This window comes from Genypterus blacodes, unplaced genomic scaffold (genome assembly GCF_046128005.1).
Source record: "Genypterus blacodes isolate CSIRO-AG114 ecotype Tasmania unplaced genomic scaffold, CSIRO-AGI_Gbla_v1 ptg000112l_1, whole genome shotgun sequence".
Lineage (NCBI taxonomy): Eukaryota > Metazoa > Chordata > Actinopteri > Ophidiiformes > Ophidiidae > Genypterus > Genypterus blacodes.
Window position 1 is genome coordinate 2229962 of NW_027466916.1, and position 19199 is coordinate 2249160.

Genomic DNA, 19199 nt, shown 5'->3' on the forward strand with positions numbered 1-19199 from the left:
GTCTTTTACCCATAAGGCACCTGTGCAGCTTAAGTAATACAGGCAGCTGCTTCCCCTGTCTCACTAACGCCGTGTGTGGGTGTGTTTCTCTCCTCTTTCAGACATCAACGAGTGTGAGGACATCAGCGATAAAGTGGCCCTGTGTGTGAACGGGCAGTGCAGCAACACAGAGGGGTCGTACAAGTGCACCTGCTCGCCCGGGTTCATGGCCTCCTCCCAGCCGCACAAATGCATCCCGGCGATCCCCGAGCCTGAGTCTGAGTCTGAGGCAGGGAAATGAGGCGGAGACGGTCAGGAGCGCGGCTTTCTCCTTCTCCCTCCCCCCCCCCCCCTGAAAGATCACCTCCTCCTCCTCCTCCCCTTTGGGTCTGTTCACCAGGGCCCGGCACTAAACCTCCAACGGCGATGTTGAAACGTCCAAATTTGTTTCCCTATACCACACAAATACATGCAAACACACGCACATGCACGTTGATTTCCCCTCACACACACACACACACACTTATACAGGAGAAGCAGGAGTTGTGCAGTGAATGTATTACAGTACATGGGATTTAGTGTTTCACCAGACATCCATTTGCCTTAAAGGGATTCTATAGACTGATCTTTTGTACTCAGTAACCCCTGGCAACTTGATATGCAGATATAATTTCCACAATATTTTCTCTGTCACTTCTTCTTCTCTTTCTTTTTTTTCGTTGTGTTATTTATTTCATTTACGTGACGGGCCTCTGCAAATTAAGAGAGTGAGCTTTTTCAGAGGGCACACTTTGATTCCTCTCATCCTTTTAATCGTCTGACCAGTTGACTTCAGCGACAGTGTGGGAAGAGGAGAAGTGTTAAGACACAGAGAAGGAGAGTGAGAAGAATCCAAACACACACACACGCACATCCACACACACACTCACACACACACACACACACACACCAGAAAACAGGATGAAGAGCAACATGTGAATCATGTCACTGTCAAACCTCCTTATCCATATTTCAGTCATTTTAATTGCCTTTGACCTTGGACTCAATGGACGCCAAGGTCAGCAAATATCAGAGATGAACTTTCCCCCCCTCCCCCCACCTCATCTGCACGCCGAAGACCAAGCTGAAGAATCTCTGGACCAAGAACCGAGAGGGCAACACAGCCAATCTTTCACACTTCACATTTTCACATCAGCCTGAATGTTGACATGGACAGACTGTAGATGTATATGATGACCTATGGAATATTTTGTAAAGGTGCAATAGTTTTAACCTGCCTTCCTGTGTTTGACACCATTTATTTCTTTTTTTTATCAGCAATGAAGTACGACACTTGCTGATGGTTATATCCTCTCAAAACAGTATTCATTTGCTTTATACCATCATAAAGAAACATCTGTACATTCTACATTTACATTCTGCATTTTAGACTGAGGGCTTTGGATTTATTTCAAGGGTTTTATGAAAGCAAAATAGGCGAATCTGAGTAAAGAGGAGCTACAGGAAGGTTGGTTTGGTGAGATGACCCCTCGGCTCCAGGTGAGAGTTTGGTTCGGTGCCTCATAAGGTAAAGACTTTGAGATTCATCTGCATTTCTGTTGGATCCTGATGCGACCGCAGACGTTTCCCCCGCGTGTGTGCGTCTCTGAATGCATGTCAAGAAAAAATGTTTTGTTGGAGCGATTTGGTATGTTTTGTACAGATCTAGTACTATGTATTATTTTTTTTGTTACATATTCTCTTAATGCATTATAGCACAACCAATATTTTGTTTGACATAAAATAGAAAACTTAAGAAACAAATCTGACATTATAGCTTTGTAGATTTATATATTTCTGTAAAAAAAATGTTTTTAAAGCATATTTTTCTTTGTATGAGGAGAGTGGCTGACACTGTACCAGAGAAAGTGTATGTATTCTGCCCTGTGGAGCAGACAATGAAATATATTTTTTGGAAGTGGCAGCACTGTTCTGATCGCAGTCATTTTGTTTCTTCAAGGTCATTACAAAGACAAACTGCTTTTAAAATGCAAGCACACACACGTCAGCGCTGTTACAGCTCTGTGCCTAACAAAATTAAATGGTGGTGATTGTGAAATGAACAATGTTCCATCTATTGGATCCTTGGGTCATGAATGTATCACAGTCACTAAACACCATCAGCATCTGTTTTTGGAACTCCCAGTCATGCCATTTTGTCTTCTACATTCAGGTTTAATAAAACAACGGCATTATTTGTCTGAAGTACTGAATTTACACGAAATCTCAGCAGCACAGGAACATCAAACTCTCATTATAATGTAGGACAATGACTAAAACTATTAACTTATGCCTTTAAGCTGCATTCATGGACTATAAATCTACAGTTGTATATTGCCACTGTATGTTCACTGTATTCTACTGTGCTGTTTAATTCATTAATTCATCACCTAACATACCAAACCAGAAGTCTAACAATGAGGTCATAAAAGGTTGGAAACGCATATTGATATTTAAAACCTTGCAAACTTGAGATAAATGTTTTGTTGTAAAGCTGTGGTAAATGGAAATATCATGCTTGTTCAATTTGTTTACCTCTTGACTGTAATCACTACCAGTCATCAAAATAAAAATATAAAATATATGGTTTTATGTGAGTATTATATTATATTATATTATATTATATTATATTATATTATATTATATTATATTATATTATAACATTATGGTTGTCAGATTGGCTCTCGTTTGCCAAAAAATTACGTCCTTACCAAGTAAAAGCAACGAGCAATTATTTATTGTATTTTGTCTCCCCCTAGTGGCTTATATAAACATCACAACTACACATGTTTCAATAGCTCTTGCCCATGGATTCGATTGGTTAGCAAAGCAAGAGACAACATTTCAGTTTCCGGTAGGAACTCTGGGAAATTGTGTCCAGCTTTGGTGCCAGGAGTGCACAGATAAACAGCAGAGGACTACACTTCCCAGAATGCCATTCGATTCATACATGTATCCATCAAGGACGGGTCCATATTTTCTCGTGCTATCGCGACGTCCCAATGTTTGAGCCGTGAAACGGGCTTCATTTATGGGGAATACACATCGTGAGCGCTTTATTAATTTGCCGCTATTCTCCATTTGTCGACCGTAAGCCAATCTAGAAAGTAGCAAGCTTGGATAAGTGTGTTATTAATGGAAATTCCACCCAATGTTAGTGTGATAAGTAGCTGCGTTGGCCAGTATCGCCGTTTGTTTACACGTCCAGGTGACAGATAATTGCAGCTCTCCATGTATTTACCACCTGTAAACACGCTACAGTACAATAAGGTAAAGTATCGATTCCCACCTTGCTGGTCCTGAAGGGGATCTGGCCTTGTTTTTGTTCCAGGTCTAACTTCCGAATGGCAAAGGAAGAATGCATCACACAGTGCAGCCAAGCAGTGGACACTTTAACTCTCCGAAACAGGAAAACCACCTGTGTTAGTTCAGACATTCAGAAGACTTCCCAAACCCTGTCTGTTCCTCTGCCAGAGGACACACAGTGCACTGCAGGACACTTATCAGAGGACGATGACACTCACTCAGATGGATCCTCAGCTCAGTGGACAGACTCTGATAATCCCAGTGAAGAGTCCCAGAGCTCAGTGCTGCTGTTACTGGTGGCAGGACTCTCCTTCTCCACTCGCCTCTATAGGATCATGGACCCCCCTCATGTCTGGTGAGTGTGTACAGTACCTGCAGATTCTGAGTCTCTTTCTGTGCCTGTTGTCTGATTGTGTCTCTCCCGTGTGTTTCAGCTGGGACGAGACACACTTTGGGAAGATGGGGAGCTACTACATCAACAGGACCTTCTTCTTCGACGTCCATCCTCCTCTGGGCAAAGTAAGATGAGGGGGTTTGTCTGCGTCCGGGTCATGAAGAGAATAGACCTCACCCTGGTGCCCTTGTTGTTTTCCAGATGCTGATCGGTCTGGCCGGCTACATGACAGGCTACGATGGTACCTTCCCTTTCTCAAAGCCAGGAGACAAATATGATCACCACAACTACTGGGGGATGAGGGGGGTGAGCTTACTCCTACAGCTGCAGAAAACTGTGTGTGTCTTGTTACTTAGATGCTGATGTTATGCTTCCACCTCTCGCCCTTCAGTTCTGTGCCATGATGGGCTCCTTTCTCCCAATCTTTGCTTACCTCATCGTGTTGGAGCTGTCTCGCTCTCACACTGCTGCTCTCATCGCTGCCACAGTGCTCATATTTGGTGAGGATTACTTCACTTGTTGCACAACTATGCAGGGTTGCAGTATCATTATGTCACTGTATTGCTATGGATAGATGAGTCATTTAATTCTATTCAATGTATCACAGCTCAAGACAGTGCAGGCGTCTAATGAAGTCATCCTGTACATCCACACGTCCTGTTTAAACGAGTTGATGACTCTCATATCTGTCCTGACTCCTTCAGACACTGGCTGCATCACTATTTCCCAGTACATCCTGCTGGATCCCATCCTCATGTTCTTCATCATGGCGGCAGTGCTGAGCATGATCAAGTTCAACCAGCAAGAATTCAGGTTGGAGCCATTGGAAATGTGCTTTAATTAATGAAGTGAAGAAGCATATGTGAACAGTTATGTCCTCTAATTGTTGTTTATTGTCCCCTGGTTGTTGTTTTCAGACCCTTTACCTCTCCCTGGTGGCTGTGGCTGGTGCTGACCGGTGTAAGCCTGGCTGGGGCTTTAGGGGTGAAGTTTGTGGGGCTGTTTGTGATCCTGTTGGTGGGGCTGAACACAGTGTCTGACCTCTGGAGGCTCCTGGGGGACCTGCATCTCTCACTGGTAATCACCAGCACCGTATTCCTCCTGCTGTTTAGTTCTGATGTCACAGGTTTGACCGTGCTTTTTTGCCTTCTGTTGCCAGGTGGACGTGGGGAAGCACCTCCTGGCTCGTGTCACCGGACTCATCCTGCTCCCGCTCTTCCTCTATGTCACAATATTTGCAGTCCACTTTGTTGTGCTGAACAAAAGCGGCCCGGGAGACGGATTCTTCAGCTCTGCCTTTCAGTCCCGTCTAATAGGGAACAATCTACACAACGCGTCCATGCCTGAGTGTGAGTCCAAGAACACGAGTGTGAATAAAACCATGTGGCGCCGCATCTGTGTTCACTAAGGCTCTAATCTGAAAATGGGGAGGAATGACAAAGAAGAATCACGGCACACACATTCCCTCACTGCTGCTGACAGCTCGATGGGCGATGAAACGGTTGCTTACATTTTCCTTTCATACTTAATATCAGTCACTCACTCTCTCTGCCAGGGGTATTTATCTTTTCCAAAGGCTTTTGTAATCAAGTGTGTTTTTTGATGTGAAGCCATGTCTTCTTCTTCTTCTTCTTCTTCTTCTCAGACCTGGCGTACGGCTCCACCATCACAGTGAAGAACCTGCGTATCGCTGGAGGATACCTGCACTCACACTGGCACCTGTACCCAGAGGGAGTGGGGTCCAAGCAGCAGCAGGTCAGGCCAGCATATATAACTGTGGAACACTCTCAAACGTGCTGTATGACATGGAGGTCCCCAGTGTGTGACTCCTCTGCTGTGTCCTGACAGGTGACTGCCTACCTACATAAGGACTACAACAACTTGTGGCTGGTCCACAGGCAGGGCAGTAATAATTGTGAGAGACGCCAATTTTTGCATTGTTAAGAAATTGCAAAACAAGCATTATTCAGTCATAATGAAGTACTTCTTATCTTAAATATTAAGCACAATCTGGGCCGCCTGATCTGGTTCGTCATGGCGACATCATTCGACTGGAGCACAAAGAGTAAGTATCAGGACAACAGTCAGTGCTTAATTCAATATCACTTTGATCTAAATAAGGTTGCCTGTTTGTCCCTGTTCCCCTCAGAACAACTCGTAACCTTCATAGCCATCTCCATGAAGCTCCCATGACCAAGAAACACTTCCAGGTTACCGGCTACGGCATCGTGAGTAAACATGTCACAGGAAGCTGAAACACACGAGAATAAAGAAGAATTTAAATGAGCATATTCGTGCATAAACTCAGAACACATCTCTGCCTTTTCTCTCTTGTTAGAACGGCACAGGAGATGCCAACGACCTGTGGCAGGTGGAGGTGTGCGGGGGCCACAGGGGCGACCCGGTGAAGGTGCTGCGCAGCAAAGTGCGCTTTCTTCATCGCGCCACCGGCTGCGTGCTTTACTCCTCCGGCAAAACGCTTCCCAAGTGGTACGCAGAGTCTCCTTTGCTCCCATCTGCTCTGCTTGATTATAGAACAATAACGTATAAGGAGATGGTCTGGTTTGTGCTCAGGGGCTGGGAGCAGGTGGAGGTGACCTGCAGTCCGTACCTGAAGGAGACGCCAAGCTCTCAGTGGAACATTGAAGATCATATCAACCCCAAATGTACTATCTGCACATTCTTTAAGCTTTTCTTTACCATTTTCATGTGAAATTTGAAATCTAACCACGCCCCCCCCGTATGTTCCCACAGTGCCCAACATCAGTCTGTCAGTGCTGAAACCTCACTTCCTGGAGAGCTTAGTAGAGTCCCACATTGTTATGATCAGAGTAAGAAACTAGGACAGAGAATGTATCGGCGTCAGAGATCTGCTGCTGTGTTAAGCTGTGTGAACTGTTTGTTTTGTAGGGTAACAGTGGTTTGAAGCCCAAAGACAATGAGATGAACTCTAAACCCTGGCATTGGCCCATCAACTATCAGGTGTGTTGTGTGATCTGTGGTGTCCTGTTTCTCTGTAAAGCATTCAAATGAAACACGCAGCTCACTTGAACTACTTTTGTTTCTATGAAGGGATTGAGGTTTTCCGGCGTGAATGGGACGGAGTTTCGTGTTTACCTGCTGGGGAACCCTGTGAGTGCGTCTTTGTGCTTTGAGCTTCACCTCACTTGTCTGTCTGACCACTCCCTCCTGATTGACTGTGTGACACTCTTCCTCAGGTGGTCTGGTGGATGAACCTGGCCAGTTTGGGCTTGTATGCCTCCATGGTGGTGTTGACGTCCGTCGCCCTCCAAAGAGGAATCACGATGGACCAAAAAAGAAGAGGTAGGAGAAGAAACGACGGCCTGGAATCTGCATTTTTGAATCACGATTATTGCAACGGAATGCGTTTTTGTTTCAGAGCATTCTGTTGTTCTGATGAGAGGAGGAGGTCTGCTTCTCCTCGGCTGGCTGCTGCACTATGCTCCTTTCTTCACCATGGGGCGAATCCTCTACTATCACCACTACTTCCCTGCAATGCTCTTCAGCAGCATGTTAACAGGTTCACTGCTTTACACTTTCATAGCAACTGAAGACTGAAATATTGCTTAGATGAATCAGGTTAAAGCATCTTTGTCTTTGTCACAGGTATCACGTTAGACATCCTGTTGAAAAGCACTGACCTGCTGCTCCGTCCGCCTTACTCAGACTGGCTGCAGAGGGTCGGGCAGGTGGTTCTTCTCTTTAGTGTTCTCTACAGGTGAGCACACCAACACACTGGACGCTCACACACTGTTAGATTGTGTCATTTGCATTCAGCTTTGTTGTTAAATGAAGTACAAACAGTAGTAGTGATAATAAATTAGAGCTCAACTGTTGTGGCTTTGGATTGTTCTCCTAATACATCCTTCTCTATCCTTTAGTTTCTACCTGTTCCATCCACTCTCCTATGGCATGAGCGGTCCTCTGGCCCATGAGCCAGGCAGCGCCATGGCTGGCCTGAAGTGGATGGAATCCTGGGAGTTTTAGCCATTGTTGCAATAGATTAAACTAATTATGTGATGTATTACAATTTTGAATCGATATGAGAGACTTCCGTCAATCATGTTTCTCCCACACTCTTATGTTGTTTACAAGGTACACACTGCTTCTAGAAAGTCTACCTGTCTAAGTATTTATGTGACTCAGCATTTAATGATTTTATTGTATCATGTCTAAAGACTGAAAGAAACTGAGCGACTGAATTGGTGCAATGCAGTATGAGGAACAGTGACTTGAAGAGTAACGCAGGATGAAGATTGAGACAGCAACCATCACCAAACTGCCTTAACATGGAACATGTATTACATTATGGACTTACAAGTCGCAATAATAAGCTAAAGTGCCTGAGGGGAACTATCATGAAAAGTATTTCCCAGGCAGTTTTCATCAAAATACTGTTACATAGGTCGAGGCTATCAAACTATATATTGATTTGCAGTGATATTCATCTTAGTACACTGTATTTTTTATGAAGTATTAAGTGCTGTCACTGTAAGACTCCTGCTGACTGTGTGATGTGTACACCTCTATGTGATCAATAAACTATGACATTCTTGTAGTACATCTGTACTCAAGGTGGTCTTTTAAATAATTTTGTCGATGAATAAAATTGGTTACAGGATAAACTAAAGCAAAATCTTTTACTATTTTCTTTTTTTAATGTACACATTTATGCAATGCCCCTCTCTCAATACTTCCTGTCTCACTGCACTGTTATAAGTAAATACAGTTCAGTAAATAGTAAAAGAAAAAGAAAAAGTTTACTACAAAGAAACACTGATACGTCTAACCTGTTCGTGGTTCTTTGGGAAATGATGTTATAACTTACTTGTGGTGCTTTTGTATGAAATCCGTCCCATGAAATGACATGGGTCAGTCCATAAATCATGATTGTTGTCGCAGTGCCCTCTGGTGGAAGGTGTGGGTCGCACCTCCCTCCGCGTCAGCCCCCACACAGATCACCTCCCATTGGTCGTCGCTCGTCACGTGTATATTCTGAAAGATGGCGTCTCCAAATGGAGGTAAATTCTAATTCCTTACGCTGCTGTGTTGTGTCTTAATCGGCATTTTAACGTTATTGCGGCCAGTAAACCTCAAAGGAATCTCGCGTATTTTCACTCGTACATATCGAGACTACGGCCGACACATGTTGCAGCTGTATCGCGTGTGTTTGGACTTGTTTTGGCGTTGGCTAAAGCGTCACTAGCCTGTGTGTTTGTGTGTGTGTCCAGAGCAGAGGGAAGCAGCGAGCACAGCGGCGACCAACACACAGACCAGACTATCATACTGCTTTTACTATCAATATAATAACTATAATAACTTGTAAATTTATACACAAGCCGGCGTTTATATCGTTGATACTGCGTTTAATTGAACGATATCGTGGTTAAAAACGCATTCAGACTGCTTAAAGCCGCCCTGTTTGTGTTGTGTGTGTGTTATCCACAATATAAACAAATACAGTGTTCATCGTGTCGGTAACACGTTACGATCAGATATTCATGCTGTTATATTAGGTTAAGTCACAATATCAGTAGAGATATGTTTTATTTGTATGTGCATTTTCATATTTGGGGCAATAAAGTGCAATAAAAGCTTCAAAATGAAGTATAATTTGAATATTCTGCCCAGGAATAGTGCAGTTAATCACAGGGATCAGTGAGGCAAACCATGGCAACCACTTATTAATGTTGTATAATGTACATTAATGTTTATATTGAATTATGTGTTTGTGCCTTCATGGTTGTTTTTCTCTCCCCCCTGCCTGCACAAGAAGGAAACTGAATCATCTTCCATAGAAAACAATGGAAAGTTAATACTTTTGTTGTTTCCTGACAGGTGACGACTTTGAGAGCTCTTTGTTGAGTTTTGAGAAGTTGGACAGAGCGTCACCTGACCTGTGGCCAGAGCAGCGTAAGTCCGTTTCCCCTATGCATTAGTATCAATTGTTTTGGTGGAATTATATATTTTTAAATCTCATGAATGGTGTCTTATCTCAAGCAGTGCCTGGAGTTGCAGAATTTGCTGCATCTTGTAAAAATGTGAGTGTGAAAAGCTGTGATATACAAACAATAGAGTTCTAATCTACACATATTTAATGAACTAATGTCTCAGAGGCCGTACTTAGACCCTTGTTTTGTTTTATATTACAGCCTATTAACAGTTCTCCCCCTAAATGGATGGCTGAGCTGGAGAGCGAGGACATTGAAATGCTGAAAGGTAACAACGTACACAACCGTAGATATTAATATCTCATGATCAAACATTCCCTCTCTTGCCGTAGTATCTGCTGCTTCACTTGAGTAAGCGTGAACAAAAACATCTCTCATGTTTAATCTCGTCAAAGGGGATCATGTTGAGCTCAAACTGTGCTCTCATTACATGCAGCTCAGAGCTTTCATTGTGTTTCTGTAGAGCTGGGCAGTCTGACCACAGCCAACCTGATGGAGAAAGTCAAAGGACTTCAGAACCTTGCCTACCAGCTGGGTTTAGAGGAGTGTAAGTACAGCAACAACACACACACTGCTTGACCAAACACTGTTGAATGAATCCTGGTGATTGTAAGCAAAAGTGAAAGACATGAGAGCGCCCAGTGTGTAATTCCTCTGTGTACCACTAGATGGTGCTGTTTGCCTTTGTGTCATGTAGCTCATAGTAGTAAACACTTTCCCAGCATCATCTTGTTCCTTTCAAACACCAACAGTTTGGCTGCACAGAAGCTTGCTAGAGTTTGTTTGTTTTCTAATCCAAAGACAGATTCTAACATGTAGAAATAGTTTGGAGTCGTTTGCTCTTTCTTATCACACATCATTACTACGTTGACCTTGAGGTTTTGATTCAGGTCCAGGTTAATCTTGTTAATGTGGGGAAAGGTTAGTAACACGGTAACGACGGCAGCACGAGCTCAAACAATAAGCATTCAGGCGTTTGATGGATGTGAAATCTAGTTTTAATCGGTTCACCACTTCACCTCTATTGTCCTAATCCGTGTGGAGTGTGGATTAGAGCCGGGGCTGCTAAGTGCTCCTGGTTATTTTTTCCAGTGAAAACCTCCTCCAGCTCAAAAGAAGTTGTGTTTCAGCTTGACTGAGATATGTAGAAGTTTTTATTCAACTCTGAGTAACGTTAGAAGAGTCCAGTCTGTAGATTGTGTGGCCCATCTTGATGTATTTGCATGATCCATGAGCCAGATTAGAGTTGTGTTGCAGCGTGTTGGGGCGTTCCTGACCCGGTCTGAGCCCTCAGAAGTGTGAAATCTAGCCGGTATAAAGATGTTGGCTGTCACACACGTAAAGGCTGCAGGCTTTGCAATCATGTCGTGTATGGCGAGATGACGATGACGGGACACAATGACGGTTATTATTGGTCTCGGAGCGGCTCTGTAATGGGCGCCTGTTTAATGCTCTCTGGTTTAATTTTCTCCTTTTCCCGGCTGTCAGGCGCAGGCCTTGTAAATCTCAGCTACTTTTTCATCATGTTTGTGCACTCTTCAGTGCCCGTAAACGAGACTCTGCAGAGGCGCAGAGCGAGGGCAGGAGACAGGATTTATTGCCCCTCCCCCTTCAACATGTGGACCATTAAAGGGGAAGCTGGTTAATGGGCAGAGCACAATCAGGCAGCCAGGAGTCGCCCGCCCCGCCGCCGCAGCCACAGAGGCGACCTGAGGCAGACATGAGTGAAGATGCTGAGGAGCAGGAGCACATCTCAGGACTGTTGAACCCATCCCATCACTCCTGCTGCTAGTTCATCCTAAATTCTGCCCCTGTGCACACACACACACACTGTGGTGTACTTGTACTTGTCCATATGTAGTAATCCTACAGCTCCCCCTCCCCAGCCCCTTTAACACCCCAATCATGGCTCTGTGACGCCGGCCTGGCCCGGTCTGGTCCCGGAGGGGCTCAGGCGCGTGCCTCTTCCCGAGGCCCCAGCTGCCGCTCCGCCCCGTGATGAATGCCCCTGTCGTGGGCCGCTGAGCACGGGCATCAAGCCCCGACTCCCCGGGGACAGCTGAGGACTCTGATAAGTGCTGTTATTGGAGGTAATTGAAAGCTGAGTGCTCCTCAGGGACACGCCGGAAGGTTCTGGCTACTGACACGGCCTGTAGAGCTGCTGCTGCTGGAGCTGGAGGTGATCTTCTGTCACACTTGTGGCCTCAAGGCTGCGGGGCTTTAACACGCGTCCTGTCAGCACGTGGCGTTCATTAGCAGAGCTCGCCAGTCTGCTCCTGATGCTGCGGGCTGAAGTGTGACCATCTACACAGCCTCAACTCTCCTCTGTAACAATCAGACTTTGACTCAAATGATTACAAATCATGTGAAGAAGATATTCATGCATCAAGAAGGGAAGAAGGCGTTCACTCTTCTTTTTACCCAACTAAACCAGTGAAATATGTAAGAAAACTAAAATCTGTGTGCCGCTCTGTGTGCTGCTCCTGGACCACCTGTTGTCCGTGGCGGCGCCCCCTGAGCCCCTCTGGCCTCACGGCGGTGCCACGTGGCGCAGACCCAGGCTGACCCCCTGGCGTGAAGGTGAGCCCTGAAGGTCGCCCCGCCCTGACAGCTCCTAATGGGCCCCCGCGTCTGCCGCCCCCTCCTCACCCTCAGGATCAATCTCCGGCCTATTAGAAGCACGGCGATGCTGAATATGATTGCATTCACTGGGCCCCACTGCTGCTAATGTGCCTCCATCAATCCATCAGGGCGGGCTGACCGCGGGGCGGGCGGTTATGAAGTGCCTCTGCTGACAGCCGCTGAATGAGGAAGAGGGGATGCCTACACCCCCCCCCCTCCCCTCTCTCTCCCCCCCTCCACCCCCCACCAATGCCCTTCTTCTCCCTCTTCCTCCTCCTCAGGTCTTGCTCGCCTCTTCACAGGCCCACAGCACAGATGAGTGGGAAAGTGAGACAGGAAACAGTTTGTTTGCTGTGTTGGAGTTCAGTCGTTACCATTCTACAACGCTCGGACTTCCTGTTTTACCTCCAGAGTTGTGTTTAAAATGTTGGCCATGTTATGTCATAATAGTGCTGCTGGTTAAAGTTGTACTCTGAAATCTGTACACACACACACACACACACACACACCTTTGCCACCATTGTGTTGTGTCCAAACAGTGTAGCAGGTGTGTAACAGTTTGGGCCGCGTCCATATCTTAGAACAGGATCAGTGTTAGAGCTGTGTGAAGGGAGAGGGAACTGAACACACACACACACACACACACACACACACACACACACACACTCCCTCAGTTCTGCCTGCCTGCCGCCTCCCTGAGCAGATCGGAGATGACACCTCATTTCCATAAAGGCATTAGGAATTCATTGGATTTTCTTTCCCAGCTAATCACAGCGCGGGTGTAAAACCTTTTAGGCTTTTTAATGAATGATTTTTGACTGATTGCCTATTAATAAGGACACCTCTTGAACAGGCGGGGGCGGGGGCAGGGGTTGGGAGGTGCAGATGTGTTTGTTTGGGTGTGTGTGTGAGTGTGTGAGTGTGTCAGCCAGGCGAAAATGCATCGGAGGAGGGAGAGGGGGGGGGGGGCCTCTCGGTTGGGACATAAAGAGGAACCAGTGGCTCCCCTGGGAAATCACAGCTCGTGTCTGCATCTTAAATATCCCTGTGAAGTATCAATAAGTGGGTAATTGAATTTTGAACACAAACATGAGCGTCAGGTGTATGTGTTGCGAGGCAGGGGGTGGGGGGGAGAGGAGGAGTTGGGGGTCGGGGGGTGTGGGCTGAATGTGTTTCCGCAGGGCGCTGGTGTGTGTGTCATCTCCTCTGTGTCCCCCCCCCCTCCTGGTCCCCGGGGAGGAGGGCGGTGAAAGTGGATGTTAAATCCATTAAATAAAGCTTACAGGCCGTAATAGCTGAGTGCTACTCTGTGACGGGCAGCGAGGGTCAGAGGAGTCCTCTTAAACTCTTAATGAAACTGAATTGGGGCAGTCGGGGGGGGGGGGGGGGGCTGGGGGGGGCTGGGAGGCAGGGGTGCAGGGGTGCAGGACTCCAGTTAACCCGGGTGGTCATCTGTCTTTTTGAGCTAACGGGGGTCCAGCAGCTCACTGGGAGCGCCAATGAGAGAGAGAGGGAGGGGGGGAGGAGGGGGGGGCGAAGCGATGATTACTCTCATTTTATACACAGGGGAGCGAGCGGTGGTGGCGGCGGCGGCAGGTGGGGGGGCTGGGAGTGGGAGTGGGCTGTGACAATGACACCCAGATCGCTCGCCATAAAGCGAGAGGAGAGTAAGACGTTACACCGAGACGTTTCCTTTGCATTTACATTCTGCCCTGGTGGGATTTACCAGATGTAAACCAGCCCCCCCCCCCCCCCCCCACACACACACACACACACACACACCCTGCAGAGCTCATATATATATATTTATATATTTATATTTAGGCATGCAGGGAGGTTTTGGGTCAGGCTGCAGCTTTGCTCTCCTGTTGGTTGATTCCGATCAGAAGGCAGCAGGTTGGTTTATATAGGTTAATCTCTATTGTGGCTGTGTACCTGAGCAGCAGTAATCAGGCCCAGAGCTACACAGATTACTGAGCTGAGGGACAGAGCAGCAGCAGAGCAGCAGTATGAGCAGTTTGGGCCAAAGAGGAATGGAACCAGCAACCGTGCCAGTGAGCCAACATGAACAGGTCCTGGTCCAGTCTGCTGTGTGTGTGTGACTGAAGCTAAAGTCTGCGTCTGCGTCGGCCCCTGATGGAATCTGAGCCGGCTGAGTTCTAAGCGATAATTAGACGGTAACAAATCAACGGGGCAAGAAGACGACCTACAGAATCCATAAGGTGTCATTTAGTATGGATGGCAGCCGTAACAAGATGCTGATTAACTTAGTGCAAAATTAGTAATTGACCTTTCTAATCAACTAAACAAATCTCTAAGTCCCCCTAATCAGTATTGATCCGCCTGTTCTATGACAAAGCCTGCCGTGTGTGTGTGTGTGTGTGTGTGTGTGTGTGTGTGTGTGTGTGTGTGTGTGTGTGTGTGTGTGTGTGTGTGTGTGTGTGTGTGTGTGTGTGTGTGTGTGTGTGTGTGTGTGTGTGTGTGTGTGTGTGTGTGTGTGTTATCTAACCTCGTCTCTTCCTCTGATCAAACTTTTCTGTGTTCTGCATGGTTCCGTTTGGAAAGTGTTTGCATTTTACAGTCAATTTTATTCTAAAGGCCACTTGATAACACAGCGGTTGCCTTGGTGACGAGAGTGTTTGCTGCAGGTTCACTTCAAAGTGCCATTGTTTGCGTAGTAACCCGGTTGCTAAGCGATCACACAGTACACAGACGAGGCCTCGTGTCTCAGCAGAAGCTTGTCATTAGGAGTAACTTCATTTAAATGTAATAATAAAGTGTGTGAGCCTCTTTATGTCTTTGGTGAGTTGCTGTATATTAAGCAGGATCATGGGTCACACCTTCACCTGATCCCTCACCTGTGCTCCGGCTCGCCCTGGTCTCCTCCATACAGAGCTCTGGTTCTCAGCAGCAGTGCCCGTCTCCGTCCTGCCAATCAGCGCCTGTGCCTCTCTATCGGTTTTGTCAAAGGAGCTATAATGATTTACGCTTAATGGGCTCTTCAATGCGCTGATATCACTGATATGAGTGTGTGTGTGTGTGAGCAGGGAGGCAGAGCTGAAGTGTAATTAATGAGAGGCTCAGTGGGGCGAAGGCTCTCTGGAGGAGCTCACACACACACCTCACACACACTTCAGCCTCATCAGGAGACGCAGGAGCAGATAGCCAGACTGAAACATGGCGGCTTAGATATCCAAAATACGAGACATGAACTGCTAACCCTCTGCCGCCGCCGCCGCTTCTTGTGTCCCTCAGTGACGCTCGGGGTCGTCTCGGTCTAATTGCTTTGCCGGGCCTAATTTTCGAACGGCTTCATTTCAATTTAACGTCCCGCATCTAATTCCCCCGGTCCCCTGATGACTTTGTTTAAGGTGACAGAATGAATCCCTCCCATTCCGATCGCCGTCATCTTTAACCCGCTGACAGGCACCTCAAGGTGACGCGGCCCCCCCGCCTGGGTTAGATTACCAGCTGCCCCCGGCCCTGTCATTAGCCGGCACGGAGGCTCGGCTCACCAGATCACCGCAGACAGAGATCCTTGGTTTGTTAGAGCAGGAAGACGTTCAGTCACTGGTGAGCACAGAGGTTGATCCTCTTCTCTTCACTAATGACCTGGATGCTGCAGTCTGGTCTCTGGTTTCATTAAGAGCCTTCAGCCTGTAGAGTGGAGTGGACACACACACCTTTACTGTGCCTTACACACATGAGAGATGTCCTTGTCTTCATAGTTGCACACACAAACTTTTTTATCCAAGTATTTCTACCTGAAAACACAAGCAATCAAGACTCTGTGGCGTCTCGTCTTCATCCCTGTTGTTTTCCGTGTCCACAGTGAACAGATGTTTGTATAAATTACTTTTCTGTGACACTAGATATTAAATACACGCTGTGCATCACTAAACAAGCTTAATCCTTTTTTCTTTCTCTCCCTCTCTCTCTCTCTCTCTCTGTCTTTGTCTTGCAGCCAGAGAAATGACCCGGGGAAAGTTCCTGAACATCCTGGAGAGGCCCAAGAAGTGACTTTGTTTGTTTGCCCGTGTGCTAATGTGGACTTTGCAAGGTGAATCTGAAAAAAATCTTAAATCTATCCGCTTTGACGTGACGAAGGCGTTCAGACCTTCACCCACACGTCTCAAGCCTCGGCGCTCACTCACAGCTCCAGACTCAAACTGTTGCAAACTCCCTCTTCCTCTTCTTCTTCTCCTTCTCCTTCTTCTTCTTCACTGCGCCTGATGTCTCCTCTGCGGTTTCCTTCACACAAAGCGACGAATCTCTTGGGCTCCACCCTCAGCATGTAGATCTGCCTTCATCCAATGTCCCCTATTTATTCTTATTGCTATTTTAAACATGAATTTAAAGTTTTAAAGTTGTATAATAAAGTTTTGAAACAAAAAAGGTAAAGGACTTTTGAAAGCTCCCGTCGGCTAAATTGCTTCTAAATGTGCGTGTTTTTAAATTAGGGCAATAACTTCATGCCTTGGCCTCTTCACAAAGTGCAGCACCTCGCCACCTCCCGGACGTCTAAGGAGCCCTGACATGAGAGCAGCGTTCCCCCGGCTACCGGGCCACGTTTTCCATTTAATGAGCGTTCGGGGAGGAAGGAGGGGACGAAGAAAAAAAGCTCCCCCTACACAAAACATTGCGTAAAAATAATATTGCTCATTGTCAGCGGCGTTGATGAGAGCCGACATCATTACTAGGACCGTTTCTTCTCTAATTAGCACACTCGGGCCGACGTCGGAGCGAGCGGGCCGGGGCAGAAAGGGAATCAGACAGGCGTGCCGAGCGGGAAACAAAAAGAAAGTCCGTCCCACGTAATTAGGTGAGACAAAGGCCGGGACTGTTCTCTGCTGGAGATGTCGCTGAGGCTCTGACCGATCGCTCTCAACAAGTTCCCCTCATCCACAGGAGCCATAATAAGCCCCTCAGCCATGATTCACACGGACAGAGGCCAGGCTGCCCTCACCTCCCTTGCATGGACCCTGCTCACCCCTTTAGCAACAATATGGATTAGTTTTATATAACTTTTAAGGGCGCAGGGGTCAAATCAGAGGTCAAATCCCAGTGCCAGAATTGTTTAAATCTGTGATCGTGATGTAAACAAAAGGTCAAACTCACTATGAAGCAGCTGCTGTTCTAAAGGCTTCATGTGTTTAGATAAAAGGTCTGAATCTCACAAATCAACAATCTGGGGTTTCTCCTTAGTCTAAATCAATTATGTGTGTGTTCTGTTCAGATGTAGGGCTTAGACAGATAAAGTAATGTCTCATATCTTACAAAACTTAATCAATATGCTGCTAATCATGAAAAAGCTCACATTCCTCTTCAGCTGTGCTCTGTGTGAACCGCTCTACATTCCGCTCTGGTGTTGGCTGCTGTGACCCCGGCTGTCATCGCTCACCGCCTCACCGGGCCGGGACGTGCGTGGCCACTTGTTGACGCTGACCGATGAACACCGATCGCTCTGCTGAGCTGCGCCGCTGCGACAGACCTGACATGTTCAATACGGAGCAGCGGGCAGGGGGAGAACGGGTCGGAGCCGCTCATCCATATGGAGACGGGGACAGAGCCGCGAACCCGCTGAGCGCCCACGGCGACCTCACATAGCCTCGGTGCCCTGACAAACGTCAATCCGATGAAGAGCCGGGTCTTTAAATTAGCTGTCAATTAGTGCAGATTAATCAACTGCTCGCCTAATTAAGCAATGACCACAGGCAGCTACTAAACATGCCTCTGTGTGTGTGTGTGTGTGTGTGTGTGTGTGTGTGTGTGTGTGTGTGTGTGTGTGTGTGTGTGTGTGTGTGTGTGTGTGTGTGTGTGTGTGTGTGTGTGTGTGTAGCTGCCTCCTCTGTGCTTGAGTTTTCCCCCTGACTCGGCTCGACGTGTGTGCTGTCATCAAGTTATTTCCAATTCTCTGCTCCGGCTCTGCAGAGGTTCAGATCCCCACCATACAGAAGTCTGGAGCCAAAGCTGCTCCATGTTCTGCTGCGAAACGTGGAAAGGTGAAGAGTTTAACGCCTCTCTGGGCGCTTTGGTCTCCATCTGGGCTCCACTGGTGGACCTTATCACTGAATTGATGATTTCAGATTCACTCTCACACAGATTCTCTCTCTCTCTCTCTCTCTCTCTCTCTCTCTCTCTCTCTCTCTCTCTCTCTCTCTCTCTCTCTCTCTCTCTCTCTCTCTCTCTCTCTCTGACTGTGATTCATATTGACCACATCTTAACTGGAGATCCTCTTCCTGGACTTTTGTCTCCTTGATCACTTTTCTTCCCCACCTGTGAGTCTTATTGCCCCCTGGGCCGTTGGAGGAATCTCTCTTTGAATCTTTCCTAAACTTTCATCCCCTTTTTGCATATAGACAAAGCTGACGTGACGGAGGTAATGTAAGCCCAAAGAGGGTGACATCACCATAGCTGAACGTGAACGATCCCTCATTCTGTGGCAATCAGCCGGGGCCGGGCTGATGCATAGTTATGTTTCTTCTTCTCCTGTGACCTTCCAGTAAAGAACAAGTTATCTGATGTATTCATTATCACAAATACATCTCCAGCCTTATAGCAATCACATCCAGAGGATATGATATTCATTGCAGCGGGTGGTTTTTGTTTACAGCTGTTCATCAGTTTATGACCTGCTGCAGGCGCGGCGCTGTAGTTTGAAGGTTATAGGCTCACTGGGCCGTAAAAGTTCACCTCTGCATACCAAACGCCACTGATTGATATCTGTGCTGTAAACACGTGGAGCCTAATTTGAAAAAGTCTGCTTTGAGGACAGCTGGGTCATAATGCATTAAGCCTGGAAACGTCACAGCAGAGATGGGAGAAGGAGGAGGAGGAGGGGGGAGGGAGGGGGGGAGGAGGAGGGGCAGGAAGGATGGTGGATGTGG

At 46.9% G+C, this 19199-nt stretch overlaps 3 protein-coding genes across 6 annotated transcripts in view; all 3 read left to right on the plus strand.

Moving 5' to 3' along the window:
- The window catches only part of LOC143009589 (latent-transforming growth factor beta-binding protein 2-like), a 76555-nt gene extending 73953 nt beyond the window's left edge, over nt 1-2602 (plus strand). For both annotated transcript variants that reach the window (XM_076161625.1, XM_076161626.1), the window contains exon 41: nt 102-2602. In XM_076161625.1, coding sequence (XP_076017740.1) covers nt 102-280 — 179 coding nt within the window. In that variant the 3' untranslated portion in view covers nt 281-2602. The remainder of the gene's footprint in view (nt 1-101) is intronic.
- A 372-nt stretch (nt 2603-2974) lies between these two features.
- pomt2 (protein-O-mannosyltransferase 2) lies at nt 2975-8353 on the plus strand. 3 transcript variants are annotated; one of them, XM_076161765.1, is made up of 21 exons: nt 2975-3108; nt 3350-3679; nt 3759-3843; nt 3920-4024; nt 4110-4218; nt 4423-4531; nt 4636-4795; nt 4878-5067; nt 5364-5473; nt 5567-5633; nt 5723-5783; nt 5868-5946; nt 6057-6208; nt 6293-6384; nt 6473-6549; nt 6629-6700; nt 6791-6850; nt 6937-7042; nt 7119-7259; nt 7346-7457; nt 7621-8353. In XM_076161765.1, exons 1-21 carry the CDS (start codon nt 3050-3052, stop codon nt 7724-7726), a joined length of 2382 nt encoding a protein of 793 aa, XP_076017880.1. In that variant the 5' UTR covers nt 2975-3049; the 3' UTR covers nt 7727-8353. The 3 variants fall into 3 exon arrangements, with proteins under 3 accessions (XP_076017880.1, XP_076017882.1, XP_076017881.1); XM_076161767.1 differs by having other exon boundaries at nt 2985-3065; XM_076161766.1 differs by having other exon boundaries at nt 2991-3226; nt 3324-3679.
- A 374-nt stretch (nt 8354-8727) lies between these two features.
- Nucleotides 8728-18654, plus strand: lin52 (lin-52 DREAM MuvB core complex component). The gene is made up of 6 exons (XM_076161667.1): nt 8728-8760; nt 9578-9652; nt 9743-9780; nt 9892-9958; nt 10154-10237; nt 16277-18654. The coding sequence occupies exons 1-6, from the start codon at nt 8742-8744 to the stop codon at nt 16330-16332; spliced, it is 339 nt and encodes a 112-aa protein (XP_076017782.1). The 5' UTR covers nt 8728-8741; the 3' UTR covers nt 16333-18654.
- Nucleotides 18655-19199: the final 545 nt, after the last annotated feature.